The following is a 27562-nucleotide window of genomic DNA, read 5'->3' as shown; positions in this document are numbered from 1 at the left end:
CATTAAGGAGTTTACTGCTTATGTTTTCTTGTAGGAGTTTTACGGTTTCAGGTCTTACAGTCAAATCTTTAATCCATTTTGTGTATGGTGAAAGATAGTGGTCAAGTTTCATTCTTTTGCATGTGGTTGTACAGTTTTCCCATCATCTACTGGAAAGACTGTACTTCCCCCATTATACATTCCTGGTTCCTTTGTTATAAATTAATAGACCGTTAATTTGTAACATGGTTTATTTCTGGGTTTTCTAGTCTGTTCCATTAAACTGTTTTATACCAATACCACAGTGTTTTGTTACACCTTTGTAGAATACTTTGAAATCAGAAAGCATGATGCCTCTAGCTTTGTTCTTCTTTCTCAAGACTGATTTAGCTATGGTCTTTTGTGACTCTATACAAATTTTAAGATTGTTCTGTTGCTGTGGAAAATGCCATGGAATTTTGATAGGGATTGCATTAAATATGTAGATTGCTTTGGATAGTATGGACATTTTAACAATATTCATTCTTCTAATCCAAGAGCATGGTCTATCTTTTCAATTATTTCTGTCCTCTTCAATCTTTTTCATCAATATCTTATAGTTTTATTTTGTTTTTTAAGATTTTATTTATTTATTCATGAGAGACACAGAGAGAGGCAGAGACATAGGCAAAGGGAGAAGCAGGCTCGCTGCAGGGACCCTGATGCGAAACTCGATTCCAGGACTCCAAGATCACAACCTGGGCCAAAGGCAGACATTCAACCACTGAGACACCCAGGTGCCCCAATATCTTATAGTTTTTAATATACAGGTCTTTCACCTTTTTGGTTAAATTTATTCTGGTATCTTCTTTTTTATTTAATTGTGAGTTATTTTACTTTATCTTTCTGATAGCTAATTATCAGTGAGTAGCAATACAACAGATTTCTGTACATTGATCTCATATCTTGCAACTTACTGAATTAATTTACCAGTTCTAACAGTTTTTTGGTACAGTCTGTAGGGTTTTCTATAGAACATGTCATTTGGAATTAGAGACAGTTCTACTTCTTTCTAATTCTGATGCCTTTTGTTTCTTTTTCTTGCCTAACTGCTCTGGCTAGGATTTACACTACTGTGTTGAATAAAAGTAGTGATAGCAGGCACCCCTGCCTTATTCCTGACTTAAGGAAAGCTTTTACCTTTTCACCACTGAATATGATATCAGCTGTGGTTTTATTATAATGGCCTTTATTATTGTGAGAATTGTTCCCTCTATACCCACTTTGTCAATTTTATAATAAATGGATGCTGAATTTTGTCAAATGCCTCTGCATCTATAGAGATGGCCATATGATTTTATCCTTCATTTTGTTAATGTGGTGTGGTGTATCATGTTGATTGTTTGTAGATGCTGAACCATCCCTGCATCCCTGGGATGAATCCTACTTGATCATGACATCTGAATTTTGTCATATTGTTGAATTTGGTTTGCTAATATTTGTTGAAGACTTTTGCATCTCTGTTTTCCAGAGAGATTAGCCTATAATTTTCTTTTCTAGTGGTGTCTTTGTCTGGCTTTGGTTTCAGAGTAATGCTGGCCTCATAACATTAGTTTGGAAGTATTCTCTCCTCTTCTGTTTTTTGAAAAAATTTAAGGATTGGTATTAATCCTCCTTTTTAATGTTCAGTAGAATTCACCAGTGAAACCATATGGTCCAGGATTTTTGTTTGTGGAGAGGTTTTGTGTGTTTTTGTAAAGATTAGAGAGAGAGAGAGAGAGAGAGAGAGAGAGAAGGGGCAGAGGGAGAGAATCCTCAAGCAGACTCCCTGCTGAGTACAGAGGGCTCAATCTCACAACCCAAGAGATCACAACCTGTGCTGAAACCAAGAGTCAGACCCTCAACCAAGTGAGAACCACCCCAGTGTCCCTGTGGGGAGGTTTTTGATTACTGGTTTGATTACGGCTTTATAATCTTGACCAGGGCCTGGATGTCAAATTTTACACACAGATAGAGATCACCACCAGAAGCAGGTGTGTGTGTGTGTGTGTGTGTGTGTGTGTGTGACAGGCAGTTTAGCAAGTCCATTTTAGAGTAATTAAAGATTTTAATTCAGTCATAAAATATACAAGAGAATCTTAGACTATTAGCAATTATCTGGAGCAAGCCCCTCATTTGTAGGTAAGGAAAATAGCCCACAGAGGGGAGACTATGGCAGGAGGCTCCTAACTCTACAGACAGATCTGCTTCCACCTTATAAATAGATTCAGATCTCCATGCCCAACATGACCTACAATATCTTTATTAATACTTTGTTGATATACCTGCTGGCTGACTAACTGGCTACATTTTGGCTCCCTGACACTCATCACCCCATCACAGAAGAGCTTTCTTAACTATAGGAAGAGCTACTAAAAAGGTCTAGTGCACTGTACACCCCACTTTTTGTAGAAGGTTTAAAAACAAATTGGAAAACCAATTGATTCATACAGAACAGACAAAAGTCATCCAAAGTAATCAAACTATTATCCTATATTATGAGAACTAAATGAAATATAACAAAAGAATTTCAAGTTTTTCTTCCAGGCATCTAGCAAAACTATACCAAAATGAAGTCAATTGAAAAAAAGTAGTGGTTATTTTTCATTTCATTTTATGTTCCTATAAAAAAATTAATAAACACTTATTTTAACAACTGAAAGACACAAAAATATACAGTGAAAAAACCTATGGTCCCCCCCATTCCCAACCTTCTACACACACCACCCACCATATTTCTTTGCAAACTGGAGTCAATTTTTTAATATTTTTATCTATATCTATAAAAATGTACCCATACATGTTGGTTTTTCCTTTAATATAATCATGGTATTGATTACATGGTAATCATGTAATTCAATGCTTCACTTAATAAAATATCACAGACATCTTTCCAGGTCTACTCACATTGAGCTTGTATGTACTTTTTAAAACTTCATGGTATTCCATAATATGTGTTAGAGTGGGGAATGTTTTAGTTTTCCATAGAATGATTTCCATAAAAATAATTTCCATTCCATTCCCTAGAAGGGAAAATATGAAAGGTATCTAACCTGACCGTCCTCAGTCCTTCCTTTCCTGGGACGGATGTATGACTTAGCCAACTGAATTTGAGAGGAAACACTGAACATGACTAGTTCAGACCTTCTGGGACTTCTCTCTTTAGGGTCAGGTCTGCATTTACAAAGGGCCTTCTCTCTCTATGCTCCCTGCGCTTTGTCCTTCCGAGGGGGTCTTGTGTGGTTGCCCAGCTACCAGTGTTCAGGGTTGAGGGGTAAGTCAGTCTCATTCAAGGGTAAAGAGAAAGGGAACCTACTGTGGTTTTATCATTAATAAAGGTAATCAACTTTATCATTAATAAAGGTAATATTTTGATCTTCCTCTGTCTCTTGGATTTATTTCCAAGTTGGTCCACATCCAGGAGGAAAGAAAAGGGCCTTATTAGTTTTCCAAAATTTCAATATTATGTTTATGACATAATTTACTCAAGTAGTTTCCAACCTCCAAGTGGTTTCCAGGGGTTTTCGGCCACTACAAACAGCACCATAAAAAATCCTTGTTGATATATATCTTTATGCTCTGAAGATTTTTGTCTGTAAGATGAAGTCCTAGGAGTTTAGTCAAATGGTATATATTTTTTTAATTTGATAAGTATGACCAGATACCTTCTCCAAAAGTTGGAAGAAATGTTTTACTCCCACCATCATATATGCCTATGGTCTTCTTTATCCTTCACCTTTGCCAGCACTGTATGCTATGAATCTGCTTAATTTTTTCAATCAGGTAGTAAACATTGGTATTGTAGTAATTCAATTTACATTTTCCTGACTGCTAGTTGATTTATCATTGACCTTTGGCCAATGACTTTATTGGCCACTACATTAACATTTTTAAGTATTTACTATAAAAAGGGAGAGTTATGCAGATGAATTAATAAGCACACAGATTTAACCAATAGTGATGATATCTAGAATAGAGTGAAGAACACAAGCTATGAACTCAGCCTGCTGGAGACAGATCCCATCGTAACTCAACCCCTGGCTGGACAACCTTAGCCAAGTTACTTAACCTGTTTTTCAAATTCTTCCATAACATAAGCATGATAATAGACCTACTCTCACAGAATTAAATGAGTTAATACATGTCAAGTGATTAGCACACTGCTTGTTCAGTACATGCTAGATATTATCTTTTTTTTTTTTTTTCCATCAAGCTGTTTTCCCAACACAGTAGCAAGGAGAAAAGCTCAAGTACTAATTATAGTTGACGAATGTCTCTACACATCCTTTAGTAGAAAGGATATAAATGATGAAACATACCCCCCCAAAAAAATCCCTGATGGCCTATCAAATGCATAATATTCTCCCGTATAGTCAAATATCTGTCCTATATGAAAACACAATTAATCCATCTTCTTTGCCAAATGAGATGAGCTTGTGACTGTGCTTTTAAAAGGCTACATTCATCCTTTTTTCTAACACTTTTTTTTTTCAAATCTCATTACTTATTTTAAAATTCTTAGGCATACACATTGGAAATAGAATTAATCGAGAAACAGAAGCCCAACCAGCATGGAGCATGAATTAACTATATGATACCACAGTGTCATCTTTCTTATAAAAAAGTAACACACATGTGTACTCATAGACACACACTGCATTTGGTTATTTCACATCACTAAGGAGGCAGTGAGTACAAATAGCATCACTGTTTTCCCAGAGGATAAAATGCAGAGGTTAAATAAGGTTATTTAACAAGAGGGAAGGAAACAGACTCACAACTTGCCTCTCTCCCCAACAACTTATGTTGCTCCTAAACAAGAAAATCCAATTTGAACAACTTCTTTCCTGGTGGACTTAAGTAAAAACTTTACCTCTCCAAGGAAGATGCCCTCCACTGAACTATACACTTTCTTAACACCCATAATACTACTTGCTGTTGAAGATGATACTCAGTGAGATCTTTGGGGAAACGGAAAATGCAAAACCAGGACTATATTTTCTTATGCAATTCCCTAGGGTGTGACCAATTATCTGAGAGTGTTATGAAATTCTCCAAAGTCTCACCGCAGAATTAATTTTAATTTAGTTTACACTGAAAGTAAAACACACTACCATTTAGCTTTTATCAGAGAGAGACCTTGTGGGGCCAGGTGGGATACAACAGAGATATAACTCCTCCAACAGTGGAGAGACTACTGAAGGGCTGGTAGCCCTTGTATCCTGGCAGATCATTCTAAGAGGAAAATCTGCAATTTTGCTTGGTCCCTAGGAACAAATCTATTTTCAGCTCCTATTATGTAATCACCTTCTCTAGAATATGTGTTTGTAGCAAAAGGGAAATTGTAATGTGGACCAAGAGTCAAAGAAACCGTGCATCCTGTTTTTTTAAAAACAACAACAAAAACACCTTAGCCTATTCAACAGCAAACTATATACAGTTTTCAAAGGTAGGAAACAAATTTCCAACAAAGGTTAAAAATTTGTTTTCAAGTAATAAGCATGCTTTTCTTTGGTACCTATTAATTCTTCCACCTATGCAGTCATAGGGGAAAAGGGAAAGGATGGGATTTTATTCTAAAAACTGAATTCCATGGGACATCTGGGTGGTTCAAGCAGTTGAGCATCTGCCTTTGGCTTAGGCATGGTCCTGGAGTTCTGGGATTGAGTCCCACATCGGGCTCCTGCATGAGCCTGCCTCTCCCTCTGCCTGTGTCTCTGCCTTTCTCTGTGTCTCTCATGAATAAATAAATAAAATCTTAAAAAAAAAACTGAATTCCAAAGAATCCCTAAAATCATACTCCATTTCTCAACCTCCCCTTCATGCCACAAACCATGGCCTATCCCTAATACCCCACAACTGCTCTGCCCAAATCACCACCATATTCTTGCTTGCCAAAGCCAAGGAACCATATCCAGTCTTTGCCTGCCAGGAACATATTTGACACTATACTTGACTTTATGCTCTTTCTTCTTGACTCCCTGATTCCACATTCTCTGTGTTGTCTTTACCTTTCTGATCACTTTTTATCTCTTTCCTTTGAGAGCTGCTCCCCTGTCACCTGCTACCACAGTGCCCTTCTGGAGGCCATCCTAGGCCAGCTTCTCTTCTCATACCACATTACATGCCAAGAGACCTCCCTTACTCCTGTGCCTCAAATACCAGCTGGAGAATCCCAAATCATTTTCTGCAGCCCAGAGGTTCTCCCTTGAATTCCTATACGTATATCCCCATGCCTGCTGGAATCTTTGCTTGGATAAACTACAGACACCTAAATTCCAGTATGTCCCTAACAGAGCTCATCATCTTTCCCTCCCATCTATTCCTCTTTCTGGGTCTCTGCTCAAGGGTGGGACCCTTCAACCACCTGACTGCTTTCAGGCCAGAAACCAGAGAACTGTACTTCTCTCTTACATGCCCCCTCCCAAACAGAACCAATCTCACTCTATTAATTCTACCTTCTAAAACTATCTTAAATCCGCATGTTCCCCTCTCCACATCTACCTTAATTCAGGCCACCATTCATTTCAGCTCAACAATTTCCTACAGCCACTTGCTAATCTCCCTACCTCTGATCTTGTCCATCCCTCCCTCCCCTCCTCTGCAGTCCTTTGATTGTAGCTTAGAGGTCACCTCCTCTAGGAAGCCTTCCCTTCTCCTGCTCCCACTACACCTTCAGCTTCCACAATCACATCACTTCTTGTGCTCTGTTCTAAAGATCTCATTACCTGGACCAATAGATTCAAGAAGGCAGAGGTAACATCTATCCATCCTGTTGATCAATGTATGCATAGTGCCTGCTGTATATTAGGTTCTCAACAGTACAATGAATGAATGAAAGAAGAATGAATGGTATGCTCAGGAGCTAGGGGGTGAGTGGTCAGAGTGTTAAGAGAATACGAAAAGGTAGATAAAGGCAGGACAGAGAAAAGGTGAGAAAAGCTAAGAAAAGGCTCTGAAGACTATGCTTATTTTTTATTCTATAAGGAACATAGTGTCATACCTCTGCTAGGCATTCAGAAAATGTTTACTGGAAGGCATTTTTGAGATTACAAGAATGTTTTGGAGCTATGAATGACTTCAAGAAGTGCTTTTCTTTAAGTTCCAAGTGTTAATTCTTCAAATTATTGACTCTTGATTTCAGCTCAGGTCATTATCTTAGGGTTGGAGATCAAGCCCCACATGAGGCTCTGCACAAGGCATGGAGCTTGCTTAAGATCCTCGCTTTCCTTCTCTCTCTGCCCCTCCCCCAACCCCCACTCCCGCAGGCGTGCAGATGTGCATGCTCTTCCTCTCTAAAAAAACAAAAACAAAACAAAACAAAACAAAAAAATACCACAACTTAATGGAAACATGTCATCAGAAATGATTAATGACTAATTTTGGAAAATATCTGAAAGAGTCAAAATACATTTTGCTGTTCATAAATAGGAGGACACAAAAGAGATTTAACACTCTGTTTGACTTAGAGACGGACCAGAAATTGGACAACTGTTTAAGTCTGAGTACTACATGCAGAGCTAGGCAGTGCTGGTAAATATTTAGGAATCCTGGGTTTAAAATATAGAGAAATGATAAAGACAAAAATGTTGGGGATGGTATATAAATAAGAAGGGAAAAGACAAAAAGTATATGGTAATGGTCGCTTCTTGCCGCATCACTCTAGAACTCAGAATTGACAGCACAAACAATTAAGACTCTTGACAAAATCCAATTGTTTCTCCAATAGTATGTGAGGCTCTCATGGACAGAAACCTATTGGCTTGTTACTTTTTGGATCCCTGGCACCTAGTACAGTGCCTGGCACATAAGAATTTAATCTCTGTAGAATGAATGAATGTACAACTATTTAGATGGAATTAATACAATCCAAACCTAATGGTAAAGAAGAAAAGAGATGTATAGAAGAAAACTGAAATAAATCCAAGGGAAAAAGGGGGGAATATACAGATAGCTACAGTAGGCCTCACTCAATGGCTCCCACTTCTGGTGGTTCCAAAGAAGGACTCCAACTAGTTCTTTTCCCTTCTGTGCTTTCCAGTAGGTCATAGGCTATTTGGGCAAATGCAAAATTATACTCAGGCTGTACTGATTGGAAAACTTGATTTCTTGTTTTTTCTCTAGACCTGAAAAGCAAAGACAGTTCTTTTTTTTTTTTTTTTCAAAGACAGTTCTAACCCGGTGTTCTCACCACTCCACCTACCTCTTCTCAATGCCCAAGGGACAGTCCTGAGCAAACACAGCATGGATCAGGCTGTGGGTGAAGTTCCTGCTTCCCTCATCCCATGGGCCAACCTCCACAGGCTGCCTGTCAGGCCCCAGTAGCCCTCAGCCAGCCACTTACTGGAGCCTCTATGAATTCAAATGAAAAGCAAGACTAATAATAACGGTCAGTTTTCTGTAAAGGTTTATAAATTTTATATAAAATACAGGGTTTGAAGGGACTTAAAAAAATGGTAGCACACTAAACAAGTCTGTGATGGCACTGATTGCAGTTCTTGTGGTGCACTCCAGACCCATCATGGTGCAAGGAATATGTACACATAGGAGCAACATGCATGGAGCAGCAGTGTGCATGGCTATCAACGGGACACCTCTTCCAGGTGGCATCATTGCACTTGCTCTTGTCTCAAAAAATGAGCTTCATGATACAGTGCAGAGCTGTTGGGCATGCCTAGAGAAAAATCTAAGACAACAGAGGGAGAAGTGAGGGGTAAAAGTAGTACTGGGGGCCCAGGTACCCAGGCCACCAATCTATAGAAGCTCCAGGTGGCCACTGCTGGAGTTACACAGCACAATGGCACTGCTGTGTGCAATCCGGTGGGATGCATCAGGGCTCCAGAAGGAAGAGCTGCTTCTTGTGAGTAGCTTGAAGAAATCAAGACCTGCAAACAGTTCCACTCATGGAACCCACACCAACTAAAAATAATATCAACTAACCAATTACAGACAATTTTCAAAGCAAAAAGTTACTATTGTCAAAAGTCCTTTAATTTCCATTTTCACATCTGGCATGATGGACCCATGGCAGAACAGAGGTGGTGACATTCATAAGAGGCAAATTAATTCACCTCGGATATATTATTTACTAAGACAGTCAAGAAAGAAAGTTACAGTAAAGCCATTTTCTGTTAAGTTCTGAAATGCACAATGAAGACTTCTGTAGGCAAAGAGGGGAAAGAGAGAAAAGCATCAAAACACAATTCCTTCCCCAACACCTGATCCCCTTTAAGGGCTCACAACAAATTTTTCTTTAATTAATAAAAATAATATAGGAAGAAAAGCCCAAGGCAAGAAACTATCTTTAGCCCAGTCACTGCTTCCTCTTAAGTGGAGAATTTAAGCTTAGGCTCTTATGTGACATTTTTATTTTCCTCTTCAAGAGAAATTTAAGAAAAAAAAAATATCACGTGTTGTAAGACATAGGCACAATTGCAACACACATCAAGGAGCCCAATAGCATCATAAAGGTTGTTGCAAGAGTTAATTTTGGAGTTTGCCTGCGAGGGCATGTGTTTTTGGGTTTTGTTTATTTTAGAATTAATATGGTGCAGTGTTGTGGTTGAAAGTACAGCCTGGGGTCTCTCCAGATCCAGATTTTGTATCCACCCACTACTTATTAATGTCTTCATTCATAGACATAAGCCCTCCCACTTTAGGATGGTTGCGAGGTTTTAGTGAATTAATATATATGTAAGACATTAATGTCTAGAATAGCACTGGCAAATCCAAGGACTCATTATTATTATCATCATCATAAGTTATTTTTACTTTATAAATAGCTAAGTTTTTTTAAAGTTGAGAGTTTAAACAGTCAGAAAATAGGACCCAAAGGAGATGAGAGCATTTATGATCAGTTTTTTACTCCATTTCAAAGCCAATAAGGAGGTATGGCCTCACAATTATTAATTTTAAAGATGGGTTGAACTTAGGGGCACCTGGTGGCTCAGTGGTTGAGCATCTGCCTTTGGCTCAGGTCATCATCCCAGGGTCCTGGAATCGAGTCCCACATTGGGTTCCCCACAGGGACCCTGCCTTTGTCTCTGTCTCTCTCTCTGTGTCTCTCATGAATAAATAAAATCTTTATTAAAAAAGAAAAAAAGATGGGTTGAACTGGACAGTTGACAAGTGATTTCATACATAGCAAACACTAAAAATTTTTTTACAGCCTAACCTACCATCAAGAATTACCTTCCCATACCTGGATGAAAACACTAATGAAGACCCCAACTGTTGGCGTTTCAACAATTAAAAAGTCACCTTTTGCCAGTTCATTGGGCTTTGGCCTTCAGGAATTTAAATATTTTCTCTCGTTTCATTATTTTAAGCAGCAAACGGGGGGGTGGGGGGTTCAGATCTGCATTGGGGATGCTATCATAACAAAGGTAACTATTTTTTAAAAATCCACCAAGCCGTATAGATATATATGGACAATAAAGTGAAGCACAAAGATTTTTCACAAAACTTGGCAAATGTTTCTAATTATCCTAAAATGTTGGCTATCGCTAAAACTTTTTCTCACTTTTGTTTGATTCCCACCAAAGTACTACTTGCCTGCCAGCACCTCTACCACCTCAACTTCCTTTTTCCCTCTTTTCTGATATCAGATTCTCTAAGTCCCTGATGGCAGAAGGAATGACAATTGGGCAGATGTGAGCCGGCACTCAGTGTCACTCATGGAACCCATGCCCTGCAAGCTCACAGTTGAGCATTAAAGGTAATCTGTCCCAACATGGAGGGAAAAGTCCTGTGGGTTTTACCCGTAACCCCTCAGTCCTCCAGAGTCTATAATTTAGCTTTTGCAGTGGTATAAACTTTAAAAAGAACTCTACTCACCTTGCAACCCCACTAAGCCAAGATGCCATTTCCTCCTCCTGTGGTGTTTTTTTTCTATTTATGTTTTACTTGTGAATTGGGCCATTTGACAGTATAAGGCAGCAGTTACTGCCTATTGCTGCTAGTTCTCAGGGATATAAAATCTATGGGGAAGAGGAGGCTGAAGGGTACCTGCACATAATGAAACAGGAAGGTTCCTAAAATTCGTACAGAATGTGCACACAGTCACAACTTGTTTATTCAATGAATATACTCCTAGGCCACCCCCAAATGATACCCTTTCCCTCTACAGTGAACGCTGAGCTTGCTATGGCTACCTACTACTAGGAAGAGACCATCACTGCAATCCTTATCAAGTAGCTAATGCCACAAAAACATCCCCGGGTTATAAAAGCATCACAGAATTCTGGGAAATAAGTACTTAAAAATAAATAGGTATCTTAGATTTGATGGCCCTTCCAAGTACATGTGGAATCAGAGTGAGGCTATCCATTCCCTAACCCCAGACAGGACACTGACTAGCTCTGTGACAGGCTAAACGTGGGCTGCAGTCAACGTCTATTATGTATGAAACATCAGGCAACTCAAGTCATCTGAGGGCCTCAGCTTTCTGAGGCCATCAGGAGGTCACATCGATGATCCATGATTTCCTTTCTAACTCAGAAATTCCCATAAATGATTCTAACACTTTTGTTGGGATCAAGTGACTTAGCTTACGGGAACAGGTGGATTGTCATCTGCCAGCTAATGATTAATTAGTTCACTTCATGTAAAAGCACTGGTAACCACACAGACAGCATGAGAAATAAATACATTGCACTGTCACCAACATAATGAGTGGAGCTAGGCTATCCCACCAGTCACTGTTCCTCAAAGTTCAGCTCACCAAACATACACTGGATGTTCAGCTGGTAACAGGGACTTGCCAAGAGTTAGAGTAAAGAAAAAAAAAAAATCAGGGGCACGTGGGTAGCTCAGTCAGTTAAGCATTCAACTCTTAATCTCAGTTCAGGTCTTGATCTCAGGGTCCTGGCTCAACATGTTTTGTTAAAAAAAAAAAAAAAAATTCTATAAGAACTAGGGAGAGGCAAACGCTGAGTCTCCCCCTTCCCTCTGGCTCATGTGGGCCAACTGCACCCATCATGTCATGTCTTGTACCTGAAGTATCCATGGACTGGTCCTCTTCACTAGTAGCCTGTGTTCTCCTTCAAGAGAGGAGCCTTACCTGGTTGACCTTAGCATCGCCCAGAAAGCAGACACTCCTTGGGCTCTTTCAATAAACATCTGAGGTAGCTTGATAGCCTCCAACCTGCTTCAGTTTTCCCCTATTCCTCTCCCAATCACATCCAATCACCCTAGCTCTTTCTGGATCTCTTGCCCATCATTCCTCACACAGCTCTGCAATTTATTCACTCTATCAATCTCTCTGAGATGCCCCAGTGCAGACTCTCAGATAGACCTCAAGGGCACTCACTAACCTCTTCTCGTTCTAACAAGCACCACTGGCCATGGACTGTCTACACCCTACTCCCCCACCCATACAGAATCGCTGCTCTGATTTCTTTGCTAACTAAATTCAAGAGTTGTCTGCAGTTGGTGAATCTGCCAACAAAATTCCGCTTTGAGCTGCCCTAAACATTACATGAATTTCTGGCCTTTAAATAGATTTTCTGGCTTTTAAACACGGCACCTACTCTCCCTTCTACCACTTAACAAGTACCAATGATTTGTTACTTTTTTTTCCAAAATAAAAACACACCATGTATCCATGGACAAGTGAATATAAAGAAAACTTCATTTAATAAATGGCATCCCTTCTGTAAACCTGTAAAATATTTTCAAACTAGAGGCACCAAAAGGCTTAATTAGAACTTACTTTTTTTTTTTTTTTTGCAGTGAAGAAAGGCAATTTGCTATTTATTTATTTATTGGTATGGCACCACCCAGGAGAATGGGGAGCTAATGATCAAAAGCCCTGAACTCCCTGGTGGGTTGCAGGTGAGAGTTTTTTGTTCTTGTGTTTTCTTTTTGTTTTTATTTTGTTGTGTTGTTGGTGGTGGTTGTTCCTCATCATGGTAAATGTTCTCTTTAATCCCCATCACCTATTTTAGCTATACCCTCACCTACCTCCCTTCTGGTAACCATCAGTTTGTTCTCTATAGTTAAGAGTCAGTTCTTGGTTCGTCTTTCTCTTTTTTTCCTGTTGTTCATTTGTTTTGTTTCTGAAATTTCACATATGAATTATATCATCTGGTATTTATCTTTTACTAACTTAGTTCACTTACATTGCTTAGTATAATACTCTCTCATTCTATTCATGTTGTTGCAAATAGCAAGATTTCATTCTTTTTTATGGCTGAGTAATATTTCACTATATATAGTAGAATATTATATATATTATATATATAGTGGAATATTTTACATAATATATATCTTTATCTTTACCCATTCATCATTTGATGGCTGCTTTCATTGTTTGTCAATTATAAATAATGCCATAAATAATATATTCCTTTGAATTAGTGCTTTTGTATTTTTGGGGTAAATACCTAGTAGTGTGGTTGCTAGATCACAAGGTAGTTCTATTTTTAATTTTTTGAGGAACTTCAATACTGTTTTCCTCAGTAGTTACACCAGTTTGCCTTCCCACCAACAATGCACAAAGTTTCCTTTTTCCTCACAGCCTCGTCAATATTTGTTGTTTCTTGTGGTTTTTATTTTAGCCATTCTGACAGGTGTAAGGAGAGATCTCACTGTAGTTTTGATTTGCATTTGATTTGCATTTGATGATAAGTGATAAGTGATGTTGAACATCTTTTCATGTCTCTGTGGGCCATATGCATGTTTTCCTTGAATAAATGTCTGTTCCTGTCTTTTGCCCAGCTTTTAATTGGATTATTTGGGTTTTGGGTGTTGAGTTACACCAGTTCTTTATATATTTTGGGTACTAACCCTTTATCAGATATGTTACTTGCAAATATCTTCTACCATTCTGTAGGTTGCCTTTTACTTTTGTTGATTGTTTCCTTTGCTGTACAGAGCTTTTTTTTTTTTTTAACATGGTCTCAATAGCTTATTTTTGCTGTTATTCCCTTACCTCAGGAGACATATCTAGAAAAATATTGCTATAGCCTATATCAGAGAAATTACTGTCTATGCTCTATTTAAGGATTTTTATAGTTTAAGGTCTCACATTTAAGTCTTTAATCCTTTTGAGTTTATTTTTCTGTGATGCAGAAGAAAGTGGTCCGGTTTCATTCTTTTGCATGTCCAGTTTTCCCAACATCATTTATTGAAGAGATTGTCTTTTTCCCATTGGATATTCATTCCTCCTTTGTTGACAATTAATTGATCATATAACTGTGGGTTGATTTCTGGATTTTCTTCTATTCCATTAATCTACGTGTCCATTTTTATGACAGTAGCATACTATTTTAATTACTACCACTGTGTAATATAAATTGAAACCTGGACTTGTGATACCTCCAGTTTTGTTTTCTTTTTCAAGATTGCTTTGGCTATGCGAGGTCTTTTGTAGTTCCATACAAATTCTAGGATTGTTTGTTCTTTTTTTTTAAGATTTTATTTATTTATTCATGAGAGACACAGAGAGAGAGAGGCAGAGACACAGGCAGAGGGAGAAGCAGGCTCCATGTAGGGAGCCCAACGTGGGACTCAATCCCGGGTCTCCAGGATCACACCCTGGGCCCAAGGCAGCGCTAAACCGCTGAGTCACCCGGGCTGCCCGGATTGTTTGTTCTTGTTCTATGAAGAATACTGTCAGTATTTTGTTAGGGATTGCATTAAATGTGTAGATTGCTTTGGGTATTATAGACATTTTAACAATATTTGTTGTTCTAACCCATAAGCATAAAATGTCCCTTTCTTTGCATTGTCTCGAATTTCTTTCATTAGTGCTTTATAGTTTCCAGAGTGGAAGTCTTTCACCTCTTTGGTTTATTCCTATGCATCTTTTCTGACCACAATCCTATATAACTAGAAATCAACCATAAGAAAAAAATCTAGAAAGTCCACAAATACATATAACCTACTAAAGCAGGAAGAAATAGGAAACTTGAACAGACCATCACCAGCAATGAAATTGAATCAGTAATCAAAATACTCTCAACAAACAAAAGTCCAGGACCAGACGGCTTCATGGGCAAAATCTACCAAACATTTAAAGAGTTAATACCTATTCTTCTCAAACTGTTACAAAAAATGGAAGAGGAAGGAAAATTTCCAAATTCATTCTACAAGGCCAGCGTTACCCTGATACCAAAACCAGATAAAGACCCTGCCAAAAAAGAGAACTCTAGGCCAATATCTCTCATGAATCAACAAAATATTAGCAAACAAGGGTGACTAGGTTAAGCCTCTGTCTTTGGCTAGGGTCATGATCCCAGAATTCTGGGATTGAGCCCTGCACTGGGCTCCTGCTATGCCTGGGCTCCCGCTATGCGGGGAGTTTGCTTCTCGCTCTCCCTCTGCCGCTCCTCCTGCGTGTGCTCTCCTTCTCGCTCTATCAAATAAATAAATAAAATTTTAAGAAATATGTATTAGCAAGCAGAATCCAATATACATTTTTTAAAAATCATTCACCAGAATCAAGTGGGATTTATTCCTGGGATGCAAAGGTTCTTTAACCTTTGCAAAACAATCAATGTGATATGTCACATCAATAAGAAAAAGGATAAAAACCACTTGCTCATTTCAATAATATAAAAACAGCATTTGACAATGTACATCTATTCATGATAAAAACCCTCAACAAAGTAGGTTTAAAGGAAACATATGTCAACATAATAAAGGCCTTATATGAAAAACCCACAGCAGGGCAGCCCAGGTGGCTCAGCGATTTAGCGCCGCCTTCAGCCTAGAGTGTGATCCTGGAGTCCTGGGACCGAGTCCCAAATCAGGCTCCCTACATGCAGCCTGCTTCTCCCTCTGGCTGTGTCTCTGCCTCTCTCTCTCTGTCTCTTTTATTTTTAAATAAAATCTTTATAAAAAAAAAAACCCACAGCAAACATCACCCTCAATGACAAAAAACTGAGAGCTTTTCCCCTAAGGTCAGAAGCAAAAACAAGGGTGTCCTCTCTCACTTTTTTTTAAGATTTTATTTATTTTAGAGAGATAAAGGGAGATAGAGCACACAAATGGGAAGTGGCAGAAGGAGAGGGAAAAAGAATCTTAAGCAGACTGCACTGAGCGGGAAGCCTGACACGGGATGGATACCACAACCAGATCATATCTTGAGTCAAAACCAAGAGCCAGGCACTCAACCGACTGCACCACCCAGGTGTCCCTACTCTCACCATTTTTATTCAATAGTACTGGAAATCCTTGCAACACGATGAGACAACCAAAAGAAATAAAGGCATCCAAATTAGTAAGGAAGAAGTAAAACTTCACTATTTGCAGATGACATGATTCTATAGATAGAAAAGAAAACCCTAAAGATTCCATCAAAAAACTCCTAGAACTGAAAAATGAATTTAGTAAAGTTTCAGGCTACAAAATCAATGTACAGAAATCGGTTGCATTCCCATATACCAATAATGAACCAGCAGAAAGTGAAATTAAGAAAATAATCCCACTTATGGGTGCACCCCAAACAATAAAATATCTAGAACTTAAAATTTAAGAATTAAAGGGAAAGGAGAAAAAACCAGTTTGATGTAGCCGAAACTGAGTTTAGTGAGACACACAATTAAAATAGAATAAAGTAGCAAATGATTACCTTGGACCAATCGGCTTTAGGACTAACAGCATGCTAAAAATAGAAACCAGGTGATTTAACCTTGCCTACTTGTCAGCCACCAAAGTACCTGCCTGTTGAGAGCATTTCCCATCTTGGAGGCTGCTACTGACGAATCATGAATGACACTCTGGCAACAAAAGAGGCCACACTGGCCATGGCTGTGGTGATGCCCCTTCCCATGTACTGCCAAAGACAAGGACAGCCAGTGCCCCCCAAAAGGGGCAGGGCTGTCTCAGGTGGAGGAGGAAGCACAATATTGTGTGACCTCTCCTGTCGTCTTCTCCTTTTTAAAAATTCTTTTCTTTCACTCCCTTAGTATCATCCCCCTCCATCCTCTCCTTCTGCTTGCTCCTACTTTATTCTATCTTCTCTTTCTGGCCTTCTCTCTCCCTTCCATCTTCTTCTCTCTTGAACTCAGAAGTAGGTGAAGACATTTACTCAATTAAATAACCCCAGAGAGCTTGGGTGGGTTCAGGCACTGTGCTACTGCTACAATATGCAAAAAATAGCAGGTGCTCTGGTACCAGCCTTCTAGAGAAAGGGCTGTAGCAAGCACAAAAGACCACTCAGGTATGAGGCATCGCGATTCCCCCGCATGTGAGACACGAACCCCATGAGCATCTGAGAGAGCTCACCTCTGCACAGGAACCAGATGTTGAAGGGGTCACGCTAAGTGGATGCTGTGCGTGTAGAGCACAATTAAAGGGTACAGGTACACATATTGACTATCTTAGGCCTTGGCCTATTAAAAGATTATTTTAACTCACCGTGAATTTAAGGAAGGGTTAGCACCACACACATCCTCTGACAGGCAACCTGGTATGATGGCATGGCTTGGGGTTAGGCATCAGGGGGCCCTGGCTGAAGTCCGTGCCCTCCACATAGACCTGGGTGACCCTGAACAAATGACTCAAATTCCTCAGTTTTAAAATGAGAGTACCAGCTCACTTCCAGAGTTTCTAAGAGAATGAGTATTTAATCAAGCCAAAGGTTACTCACATCTTTACAAGCCGAGAACCTCTCCTCCTGGGCTCACATACAATCCAAGACTTCTCTCTAGAACACTGAGCAGAAATCCTCTCTTTTTTTCCCCCTTGCCCTCACTCAGTATGCCCAAAGGAAGGTATGACTGACACTAGGGGGATCCTTCCTTTTTCTAGGGGAGGGAACAGGACCTTGAGGTCCAGACTCCCTCCTGAGATGCCTCCCTAAAGGCTGCTCAGTCTCCCCCACCTCTCGCTGGCCAAGGGGCAACAACATGCTGTTCCACCCCACATTGGTATAAATCAGTTCAATCCAGGTTTTCAGGAGCTACTCCTTAGCCCCAGAGCCGTACTGACATCTCCATGTTAGTTTTTCCAGTATCAAAGCTGATACCTAGCATCCCAGCTGAGACCTGTGAATATTTCTCAATTGATTCCACTCACCCAGGCAAGGGTGAAAATGGAAACCCTTACACGCCAACAGTTTTTGTAACTCTGGAACATAATGGAGAAGTTATTTATCACTGATGGACAAATATTTGGAGAACACAATGGAAAGAACTGGTATTACATTTATCAAAAGAGACAGTACTCTTCAGATATTGAAAATCCCCTGACCTTACCACTTCTGTCCAGAGAGGTGAGGCTATCATTACAGCCATACAGAACTCCCTGTCCTCTGTTCCCCTTTGTTACTCTCTCACTCAAGGTACCTGGCAGGCTGCCCTGTCCTTGAGGCTGGAATGTAACTAAAACAAACCATAATCTAATCCACGATACTATGATCTACCTGGAAAAGATAATGTGTGTACAGAAAGGGGAGGCCTGCAAAGATTCTATTAAACAACAAAAGAAAAAAAAGTTGAGTACGTGAGCACCCTTTGGGGGAACAGGTACCACAACCAGCTGACCCAGGTACAGCCATATGATGCAGCTGGGTCCACCAGCATAGCTCAATCCCCATGACTGTGACGCCCAGACAGCTGACCCCCTTTACGTATGATGAGACTTTAAATTTGCAGGGAAAGTATCTTGTGTAGGATATAAATGGAATGACTAACATCAGTATTTCCATCCTGCATATCTGTTGTATTTGTCATGGTGAATGGATGAAAAGGTATTCTGGTTGGTTGGTGGTATCCAGCTCTGAGCCCCGTCAAGTATAAGTTTCCTAACAAAATCAAGACTATAGACTAATTAGCAAAGCCAAGTACAAGAACTAAATAGCTGTGACCACCAAGTTATTGTTGCCAGCACAGTGCTCCCCAAAAGGCCTCTCACCCAGCTCCAAAATCTTTGACATCACTCCCCCTAAAATCGAAATGTATCTTAGGAACTCAGGGGGTCTCTAGCCAGTAACTCACAGCAAGATGGGCAGGAAGATGCCCCACCTAACATCAGAGAAGCATTCCAGGGGTCTGTACCGGTGCTGGCACTGATGGGGAAGTCTAGCCTGTCTGGCAAAGCCAAGTCTGATGATCACAGCATCCCTGGTCATCTTGCAGATGGGAGGACAGGCAGAGGATGGGACACTGTCAACTGTGACACCATTCACAAAAAGAGGCTAGAGAATACTCGATGGCAACCCAGGGTTGGAAGCGGACACTGGCAGAAAGGCATACAAGGAATGGGCAACCACCCTAGGAAAGCAGGACCCTAGTCACTTAGCCACAGCTGATGGCTGGGCCTTAATCCCTAGATGGATAACTAACACCTGCGTGTCTACAAGACTCCCCAAAATTGGGCGAGCCCTCAATATTACACAGAGGGGGCCATTACCTCTATATTTTAAATTCTGGAGGTGGACTGAGGTATGTTGATCTTCTCTTACTCTACTTGACTCCCAAAGGAAGAAAGCAAGAGAGAGCTGCATTTAACAGTGACTCTTGCTTCACTTTAATGAACAAGGCTGAGAAATACCCAGGAAAAGTAAAATTCCTGAGTATTATCTGGGACTGGCTCTACCTTAAGGTTTCCCAACTTTGCTGGTAGGGATCACCTGGGTTGCTTATTAAATATATCGATTCTTGGGACACCTGGGTGGCTCAGCAGTTGAGCATCTGCCTTCAGCCCAGGGCGTGATCCTGGAGTCCCGGAATCAAGTCTCACATCAGGCTTCCTGCATGGAGCCTGTTTTTCTCTCTCTGCCTATGTCTCTGCCTCTGTGTGTGTGTGTGTGATGAGTAAATAAATAAAATCTTTAATATATATATATATATATATATAGAGAGAGAGAGAGAGAGAGAGAGATTGATTTTCTTGGGGCTGGAAATCCGGGGTTTTTTTTACAAGCATTCCAAGCCATTCCTTATCTTCAGGCAGGTTTGAGAAACAGTTTACTGCACCAAAAATAGCTGAGGAGTGCTTTTTTTAAAGTTCACTTTTGCATGTAATACATCAGTAATTTTTCCTTGTTTGAAAATGTGTTAACCCTACAGACAAGTCCCCTTTGACTTTCCAGTCTTTCCCATCCTCCCAGAGGAGGTATCAGTTTGAAGTGTTTATCTCCCCAAACCTTTTCTTTACATTAAATACAGGTTTCTGTTTTCTTTTTCATAAGTAGGTAGTGCATTGTAGTTATCATGCTACAACTCGCTTTCTTTCCATTCAAAGCTATGTCATGGAGAACTATATTAGTCCATATAGAGCCAACTGCCTTTTTTTTTTTACCTGCTGCATAATATTTCACGGTATGCAATGAGCATGGCTCCTTTAGCAATTCCCTTACTGATGGATATATAGCAGGAGCTTGCAGTTTCTCATTATTGCTCCAGTGAGCATCCCCACCCACGTCTGCTTGTGCACATTTGGAAATATTGAGACGTGAAATTGCTGTGTCAACCCATGCACATTTTTAAATTTTTGTGGATTTTGCCAAAAGCTGTCCTTCAAAGTGGCTCTACCAATTTACACATGGAGAGGAGCTGGTTCTCCACACAGGTGCAGCTGTCTCACAAAAGCACATGGATATGTGTGGCCAAGTGGCGACACCCACTTTCCTCTAGTACTTCCCTTTGGGCATGAACAAGAAGATACTCCTATCACAAAGCTAAATCCCCTCCACCAAAACAACAAAAACAAAAAAACTCCCCAAATTTTGTGGCAATTCATCTGTACATACTCAAACCATCCTGTGTTAAATGAACTGCTTAGAACAATCCAGCCACATCTCTGCCAAGACCTTCAGGTACAGCCCACTCCCTACCATCACCTGACCCCCAATTCCCTACTTCTCCCCCTCCTCTCTCCACCCTCCTACTCCCATCCTTGGACACACATGGTGGACTAGATATCTGCCTCTATGCTACTAGCTCTGTACTACTTATATGTACCTATTATTTTAATTGTCACATGTAACTGCAATTATTTGTTTGTGTGCCTGTATTCCAGTTAGGCTTGAGTTCCCTATAGGCAAGGAACAAGTTTTATTCATCTCTGTAAACCTATTACCTAGGACAGTGCCCAACACAAGAGGGTTAGTAACTTGCCCAAGGTTTCCCAGGCAGTTAATAAACAGCTGTGTCTGACTCCCTGACTTTATCTACTACTTGACATCAATAAACTCTGAGGAGGAAGGAAATGGGGGTAGGAGGGTTGGAATTTGCTGAAAGCTTCAGCACCTGCAGGGATTCCATTCATTCTGCAGGTACTCGATCTTCACCCCACCCCTCTCGGCCTCCTGAATAAGAATCTATAGATTTTCAGTATGATTACAGACATCATCAGTCTTTCTAGATTTACACAAAAGTAAAACCATACAGTATTTGTCTTTGTCTGATTCATCTTATCTAGCATAATATCCTCAAGGTTCATCCATGTTGCTACAAATAGCAGGCTTTCCTTTCCTTTTTTGGCTGAACAACATTCCACTGTTGTGTGTGTGTGTATATGTGTGTGTATCACATTTTCTTTATCCATTCATCCATCAATGGGCACTTAGATTGTTTCCACATCTTAGCTATTATGAACAATGCTGTAATGAATATGGACTGTGAAGATAACTCTTTAAAAGAGTGATTTCATTTCCTCTGTGTATATACTCAGAGGAGAAATTGCTGGATCATAGGGTAGTTCTATTTTTAGTTTTTTTAAGGATCCTCCATGCTGCTGTCCACAGTGGCTACACCAGCACATGGTCCATCTTCAATGGTGCTTCTGGTATACCATCCCCACTCTCCTAAGCACTTAAAAACTCAAGTGCCCTCATTTTCATCATCCTTCCTAAAACCCAAGGTGAGGGAATGAGAAACAGAAAAAGAGGTTGAGAAAGAGAAAAGAAAAGAAAAGAAAAGAAAAGAAAAGAAAAGAAAAGAAAAGAAAAGAAAGAAAAGAAAAGAAAAGAAAAGAAAAGAAAAGAAAAGAAAAGAAAAGAAAGAAAAGAGAAGAAAGTTTAGTGCACACTCTTTCCTGCCTGACCACTGGTCTGAATCTGGAGTCAAAGATACCAGCCTGAACTGCCACGGCTTTGAGGCAGTACACTGGGACAGCCCTTGGAGAAGTAGCACAAACAGGAATATTCTATCAAAGGTACATCTCAGACAACGTAAAGGGATTTAAACTCTAACTGGGTCTGAGACTTAAGAAAACCACACGAGAAAAAAAGCCATCTACTTTTGAAAGTAAATAAACCAGAAATTCAGAAAAAAACACAGAGCCTTGAGTTATTCCCCAAGATCAATTTCTAGTTAACTGAACAAGTTCCACATTCTGACATGTGGAAAGCTTTAGGCAAAACCTGCAGCCTGTAAACATGGCTATAAAACTATTATTTACCAAGTTGTTTGGAACCATGTACTTCAAATTTAAACATCTTAGAGATAAAAATAACCTCTGTTTATTCCTCTGAAACATCTCTGACCATCACAATTTGCTCATTTCAGATATTAACATAAAGTCCTCCCAAGGACATAAGAGCAAATTCCTAAGCTGTCTGGAATGTTTAAAAACCTGAAACTCCATTTACAGTAAGCATTTAATTCAAAGGTCCAGCCTTCTTACCATGGATACATCTTACTAATTCCAAAGACATGAACAAAGTAGTAAGCCTGCCATACTGGAAAGCACATGAACCCAGTTCTGCCACTAGCTAGTTGGATGTCCTTGGGCAAGTAATCTAATTTCAGTAAGCCTGGATCTTGCTGTCAAATGAGGAAGGAAATAAGATTTATTGTTAGGCTAATCCAGAAAATTTCATAACAAAACATATGTAACATATTTTGCAAAAGTATCTAAATGGCTCTTCCACACACACTTAATGGGAAATGTTCTTTGGGGTGGTCTCTACTGTGGTCCCACAGAACACCCTTTCTTCCTCCCACTTTCCCTGTGAAAACAGTTCCAAATTCCTATTTTTACAAATTTAAAATAGTTTACAAAACCAGAAGAGATCCAGCAATCTCTATCTCTAACAAAGAGGAGTAGGAAAGAGTCACATAACTAAGAGCGACTTCTGGATTAATTAATACGAAAGAGTCATTTCCATTGGTCAGGTCAAGAAAGGAAGAAAATTAACAGAACACTGGTTTTCTCCCTATGTTTGAAAGTAAAATGCGAACACCATATGAAGCGTGAGTAAGAAGCAACCCTGTGAAGAGCACTCAGAGAAAAAGGACTGAGGGGCAGTCAGAGAGGCCTTGGAGTTGAGGAAGAACAAGACATGGTAGGCTGAGAACAATGAACAAACACACACCTGCACATACAGAAGCTGCTCAGCCTGAGAAATACCACGTTGCCTGATTACCATGGTAGACTTGAAATTCCCAAGTGAGCAAAAATTTAGTTAGAACAAGTCCCTCAAGGAGTCAATGCTCAGACAAGCAAACTTTCACACTATACTCAGTATTTATGGTTTGGAAAGTCATGCTTCCTCTTAAAGGCCATCAGCATGTCCCAGGCAGCTCTTGAAGGGTACACTGATTCTTTAAATTCCTAAGAGTCTTAGACTGGGACTTCTTAGGAAATTCAGACTCAGAAAGATCAGGGGTAGGTCCCAGGCATCCCTGTGTTTAAAGAGACGCCCAAGTAATTCCGATGGTGACCACTGTTTGGGAATGAGTGCTGTAAACCACAAATACTGTGAACTGCCCTAGAATGCCTTAAGCCTTTAGGATGCCCTACGTCTTTGGGACACGGAGCCCATTCTACCTTTTTGATGGCTTCTGTCCACTTCACTCTTTCTGAACAATAAATACTGATAAGTTAGGGTTTTTTAAAGACTATTTATTTTTTTTAAGATTTTATTTACTTATTCATGAGAGACACAAAAAGAGAGAGAGGCAAAGACATAGGCAGAGAGAGAAGCAGGCTCCCTGCAGGGAGCCCAATGTGGGACTCAATCCCGGGACTCCAGGATCATGCCCTGGGCTAAAGGCAGACGCTCAACTGCTCAACGGTTGAGCCACCCAGGCGTCCCTATTTATGTATTAGAGAAAGAGAATGTGTGAGGAGCAGAGAGAGAGAATCCTCAAGCTGACTCCCTGCTGAGCGTGGAGCCTGTCGCAGGGCTCAATCCCAGGATTCCAAGATCATGACCTGAGCTGAAGGCAGACGCTTAACTGATGAGCCACCCAGGAGCCCCTGGTAACTTACTTTTCATATTTTTACCCAAAAACCAAAGCCAGAGCTATTCAGCAGGAGCACCCCTCCTTCCCATCTCCACCGTGAAGTAAGTCAGGCCCAATCCCACTCTCCTGGGTGGAGAAGGGACCTTCTGTCAGTGTCCTCAGCTGGCCTAGTGTTCTCAGATTTAATCTACTGTATACCACCATGTCTGTCAGCTTCTTCTCCCCAGGTTTCAGCTTCACCGCTATCTTCAAACATGGACAATTCCCATCTTAAAAAACAAACACCAAACTCCCCCTTGATCCTTCCTGCCATTATGTCTTGTCTCTCTTCCAAAGTCACCAGACTGCTCTCATGAGTGGTCTACACATATGTCCATTTCCTCCCACCTGAGGACCCTGCAACACCCCTCCCATCATCACCCAACCCCAAACTACTAGTCTAAATTACCTTTCCTAGGAACACCTGGGTGGCTCAGTAGTTGAGTGTCTGCCTTCAGTGCAGGGCATGATCCCAGGGTCCTAAGATCAAGTCCCACATAGGGCTCCCCGCAGGGAGCCTGCTTTTCCCTCTGCCTATGTCTCTGCCTGTGTCTCTCATGAATAAATAAAACCTTTTAAAAATAAAAAATAAATAAATTACCTTTTCTAATCTGCCCTTCCTGGCTCCTCTATGCATGCTCAGTGGAAATGCTGGCCAAGGCAAGTCTCTGTGACCTCAGCTTACACCATGCCACCAAGGTCATGCCTTTTCCTGGCTTCCTCTGCCTTCAGATGCTGGTGCTCTCCAAACCTCCATCTTCCCAGCTCTGATCACTCACAGCTCACTTTCCCCCAAAGACATCTCATTTTTGAAAGTCTGCTCTCTTTTTTTTTTTTTTCTGCTCTCCTCTTAATGTGGCCCAAAGCAGAAGTCACATTGTTTCGCTTTCCTGTCAAACAGTCCCATTCACCCAGATACTCAGAACTCTAAGTGTGTAAGAACTCCACCTTCTTTGTCTCCTGACACCTTTTTCTGCAACCCTATGGGCTTCAGAACTGTGATAGCCCCAAAGCAACCACCACACCAACTTATTTTGCACAACTACTTCATTCCTTTAGGTCTTGAAGCTCTTTCCTTTTAAAGTTTTTAAATGCCAAATGCTATGTTTAAAAAAAAAAAGAGAGAGATGTAAAAATTTACAAGTTTCCTTGGCCCTCCCCAATCATCTGGATGACTGTTGAGAAGGTCAAGGTCACTGTGACCACTAGCTACATTTTGGTAACTATCATTCCAGAACTGGAGAGAGAGAGAGAGAGAGAGAGAGAGAGAGAAAGTATTTTGATTTTTTTTATTTAAATGAGACATGGGATCATAATATACACATTGTTCAGCAACTTGCTTTTATTCAATGTGATGGACATCTTCAAATCTGCCTTTATTCCAATGCCTGTATATGGTTCCATAGCTTGAAAATACTATGATTTAATCCAACTATTCATTTACTGCTTAACATTTACAGATCCTGTGACCTTTAAATGCCCGCCAAGAAAGGCTGCTCCTTAAGCCACTGTCAGTTAGTCAATTAACACTAAAACCAGAATCACATAGAGTGGCAGCTGGATAAGCAACAGGACTCAGGGCACGCAGGTAGGGACATGGGGAAGGAAGGGCATAGCTCCTGATGATGAGTCATCTTACAGCCTCTGCTTGAATACTGCCAGGGATGGCGGACTCATGAACACCAACGCTCTTCTTTCATCTACACAATTCTCATTAATAAGGAACTTTATGATGAATTGAAACCTAAAGTTTCTGTCCCATGAGTTTAATTTTGTTGAGGACACAATTATATTCTTCAAATATCTGAAAACTGCAATCATATAAGGCTTTTAAGTTAAACACATCTTTCTCCTTTATCTATCCTCGTATGAACCGGGTACAAGGCTCATCTTCCTTCAGCTACACCTCAGTTTTCCAGTGTTCTTAAACTGGAACAGTTCTTAAACTGACACCCAGCACTAAAAACCAGGGCAGAGGGGTTGTGACTCCAACAGCACAGAGTGGACTGTGGCCACCTACCCTTGCAGAGCATCACCTGCTATGGACAGGAGAGCAAAACATGTTCCCCAGGTCATGGTACCCCTGCACAAGTCAAATGGGGCAACAGCAAAACTTCTTTGTAGTCTAGTTCATTCCCAGATTTTCCAAATATTCACCTAATCATTCCCACTTTGAGGCTGCATTTCATACCCTTAGACATAAAATACAAGAGTGGATAGGAGTCTAGGGTTGGAACTCAAAATTCCTAGGTTGAAATCCTGGTTGTACTGCTGACCAGCCACGGGATCTCACCCAAGTCACATATTTGTTCCCAGTTTTTCATGGGGGTATATGATTTACCAACAGGGTTGTTGTGTGGCTTACTTGAGATAATTCGTGCAGAGTGTGTATTTAGCACAGTATATAGGAAGCACTCATTGTAAAAAGCTTTACATATAGCTAGATTTGCACTATGACTGGAAGCTGGAATGAGAAATATTGCCATATGATAGAGTAAGTATACCTATGACCCATATACCTCCTCAGGGCTTAAGTTGTATTTTCCTTTGTTTTTTTTTTTTTTTTTTAAGATTTTATTTACTTATTCATGAGAGACACAGAGAGAGAGAGAGAGAGAGAGAGAGGCAGAAACACAGGCAGAGGGAGAAGCAGGCTCCATGGAGGGAGCCTGAAGTGAGACTCGATCCCGGGACTCCAGGATCACACCCTGGGCCTAAGGCAGGCACTCAACCACTGAGCCACTCAGACGCCCCTGTATTTTCCTTTCATCCCAAGAAATCAAAGTTGTGTCTTTTATATACCCAAATGTCTGGTAAATAAGTAAAAAACTATGCCTTGGTGTCTGCTTTAGAAGACAGTTGATTTTCCTAATATTCCCACATGCAAAGCCACCCTGGTGGTTAGGAACACACCCAAACTAACAACCCCAGGTTTCAGTTGATAAGTAATGTTTACCTGATAAAAAGGTTCTTTCACACTTCCTAGGTACACGAAACCTACTCACCTATCAGCTTAGATCTCCACCTTCCCATTTCACTATGGTCAAAAAGAAAAAAAAAAAAAAGCTTTCCTTCCACCTGTCGTCCACATCTTCACTTAATCCTTCTGCCCCATCTTTTCTGCCTTGGAGTATCCAAATTCCTTCCTCCTCTAGCATCTGCAAAGTCCAATGTTTTCTTCCTGTTCATCAGATACTAGCTGAACCCACCCACACCCACCTCACTGAAGTGCTAACATTTTTCTCTATTAGCTTCAAAAGAGGGACTGAGCGGGCAATGAGGAAATGACAGCAAATGTCATTTGGTGGGATCCCTGGGTGGCACAGCGGTTTGGTGCCTGCCTTTGGCCCAGGGCGCGATCCTGGAGACCCGGGATCGAATCC

At 40.5% G+C, this 27562-nt stretch overlaps 1 protein-coding gene across 3 annotated transcripts in view; it reads right to left on the bottom strand.

Annotated features, from left to right (window-relative positions):
- Positions 1-27562, bottom strand: part of MBOAT1 (membrane bound glycerophospholipid O-acyltransferase 1) — a 114923-nt gene that overhangs the window by 69351 nt on the left and 18010 nt on the right. Inside the window, exon 1 of one of the 3 annotated variants that reach the window (XM_072814193.1) lies at positions 24781-24831. The exons of the other annotated variants lie outside the window; for them this stretch is intronic. Coding sequence (XP_072670294.1) covers positions 24781-24816 — 36 coding nt within the window. The 5' untranslated portion in view covers positions 24817-24831. Of the gene's footprint in view, positions 1-24780; positions 24832-27562 lie in introns of those variants that run through there. 3 annotated transcript variants of the gene reach the window in all.

The sequence above is a fragment of the Canis lupus genome, chromosome 37 (genome assembly GCF_048164855.1).
Source record: "Canis lupus baileyi chromosome 37, mCanLup2.hap1, whole genome shotgun sequence".
In the NCBI taxonomy this organism is placed as follows: Eukaryota; Metazoa; Chordata; class Mammalia; order Carnivora; family Canidae; genus Canis; species Canis lupus.
The sequence above is the reverse complement of the archived record's forward strand: the minus strand, read 5'-3'. Positions and strand labels throughout refer to the sequence as shown.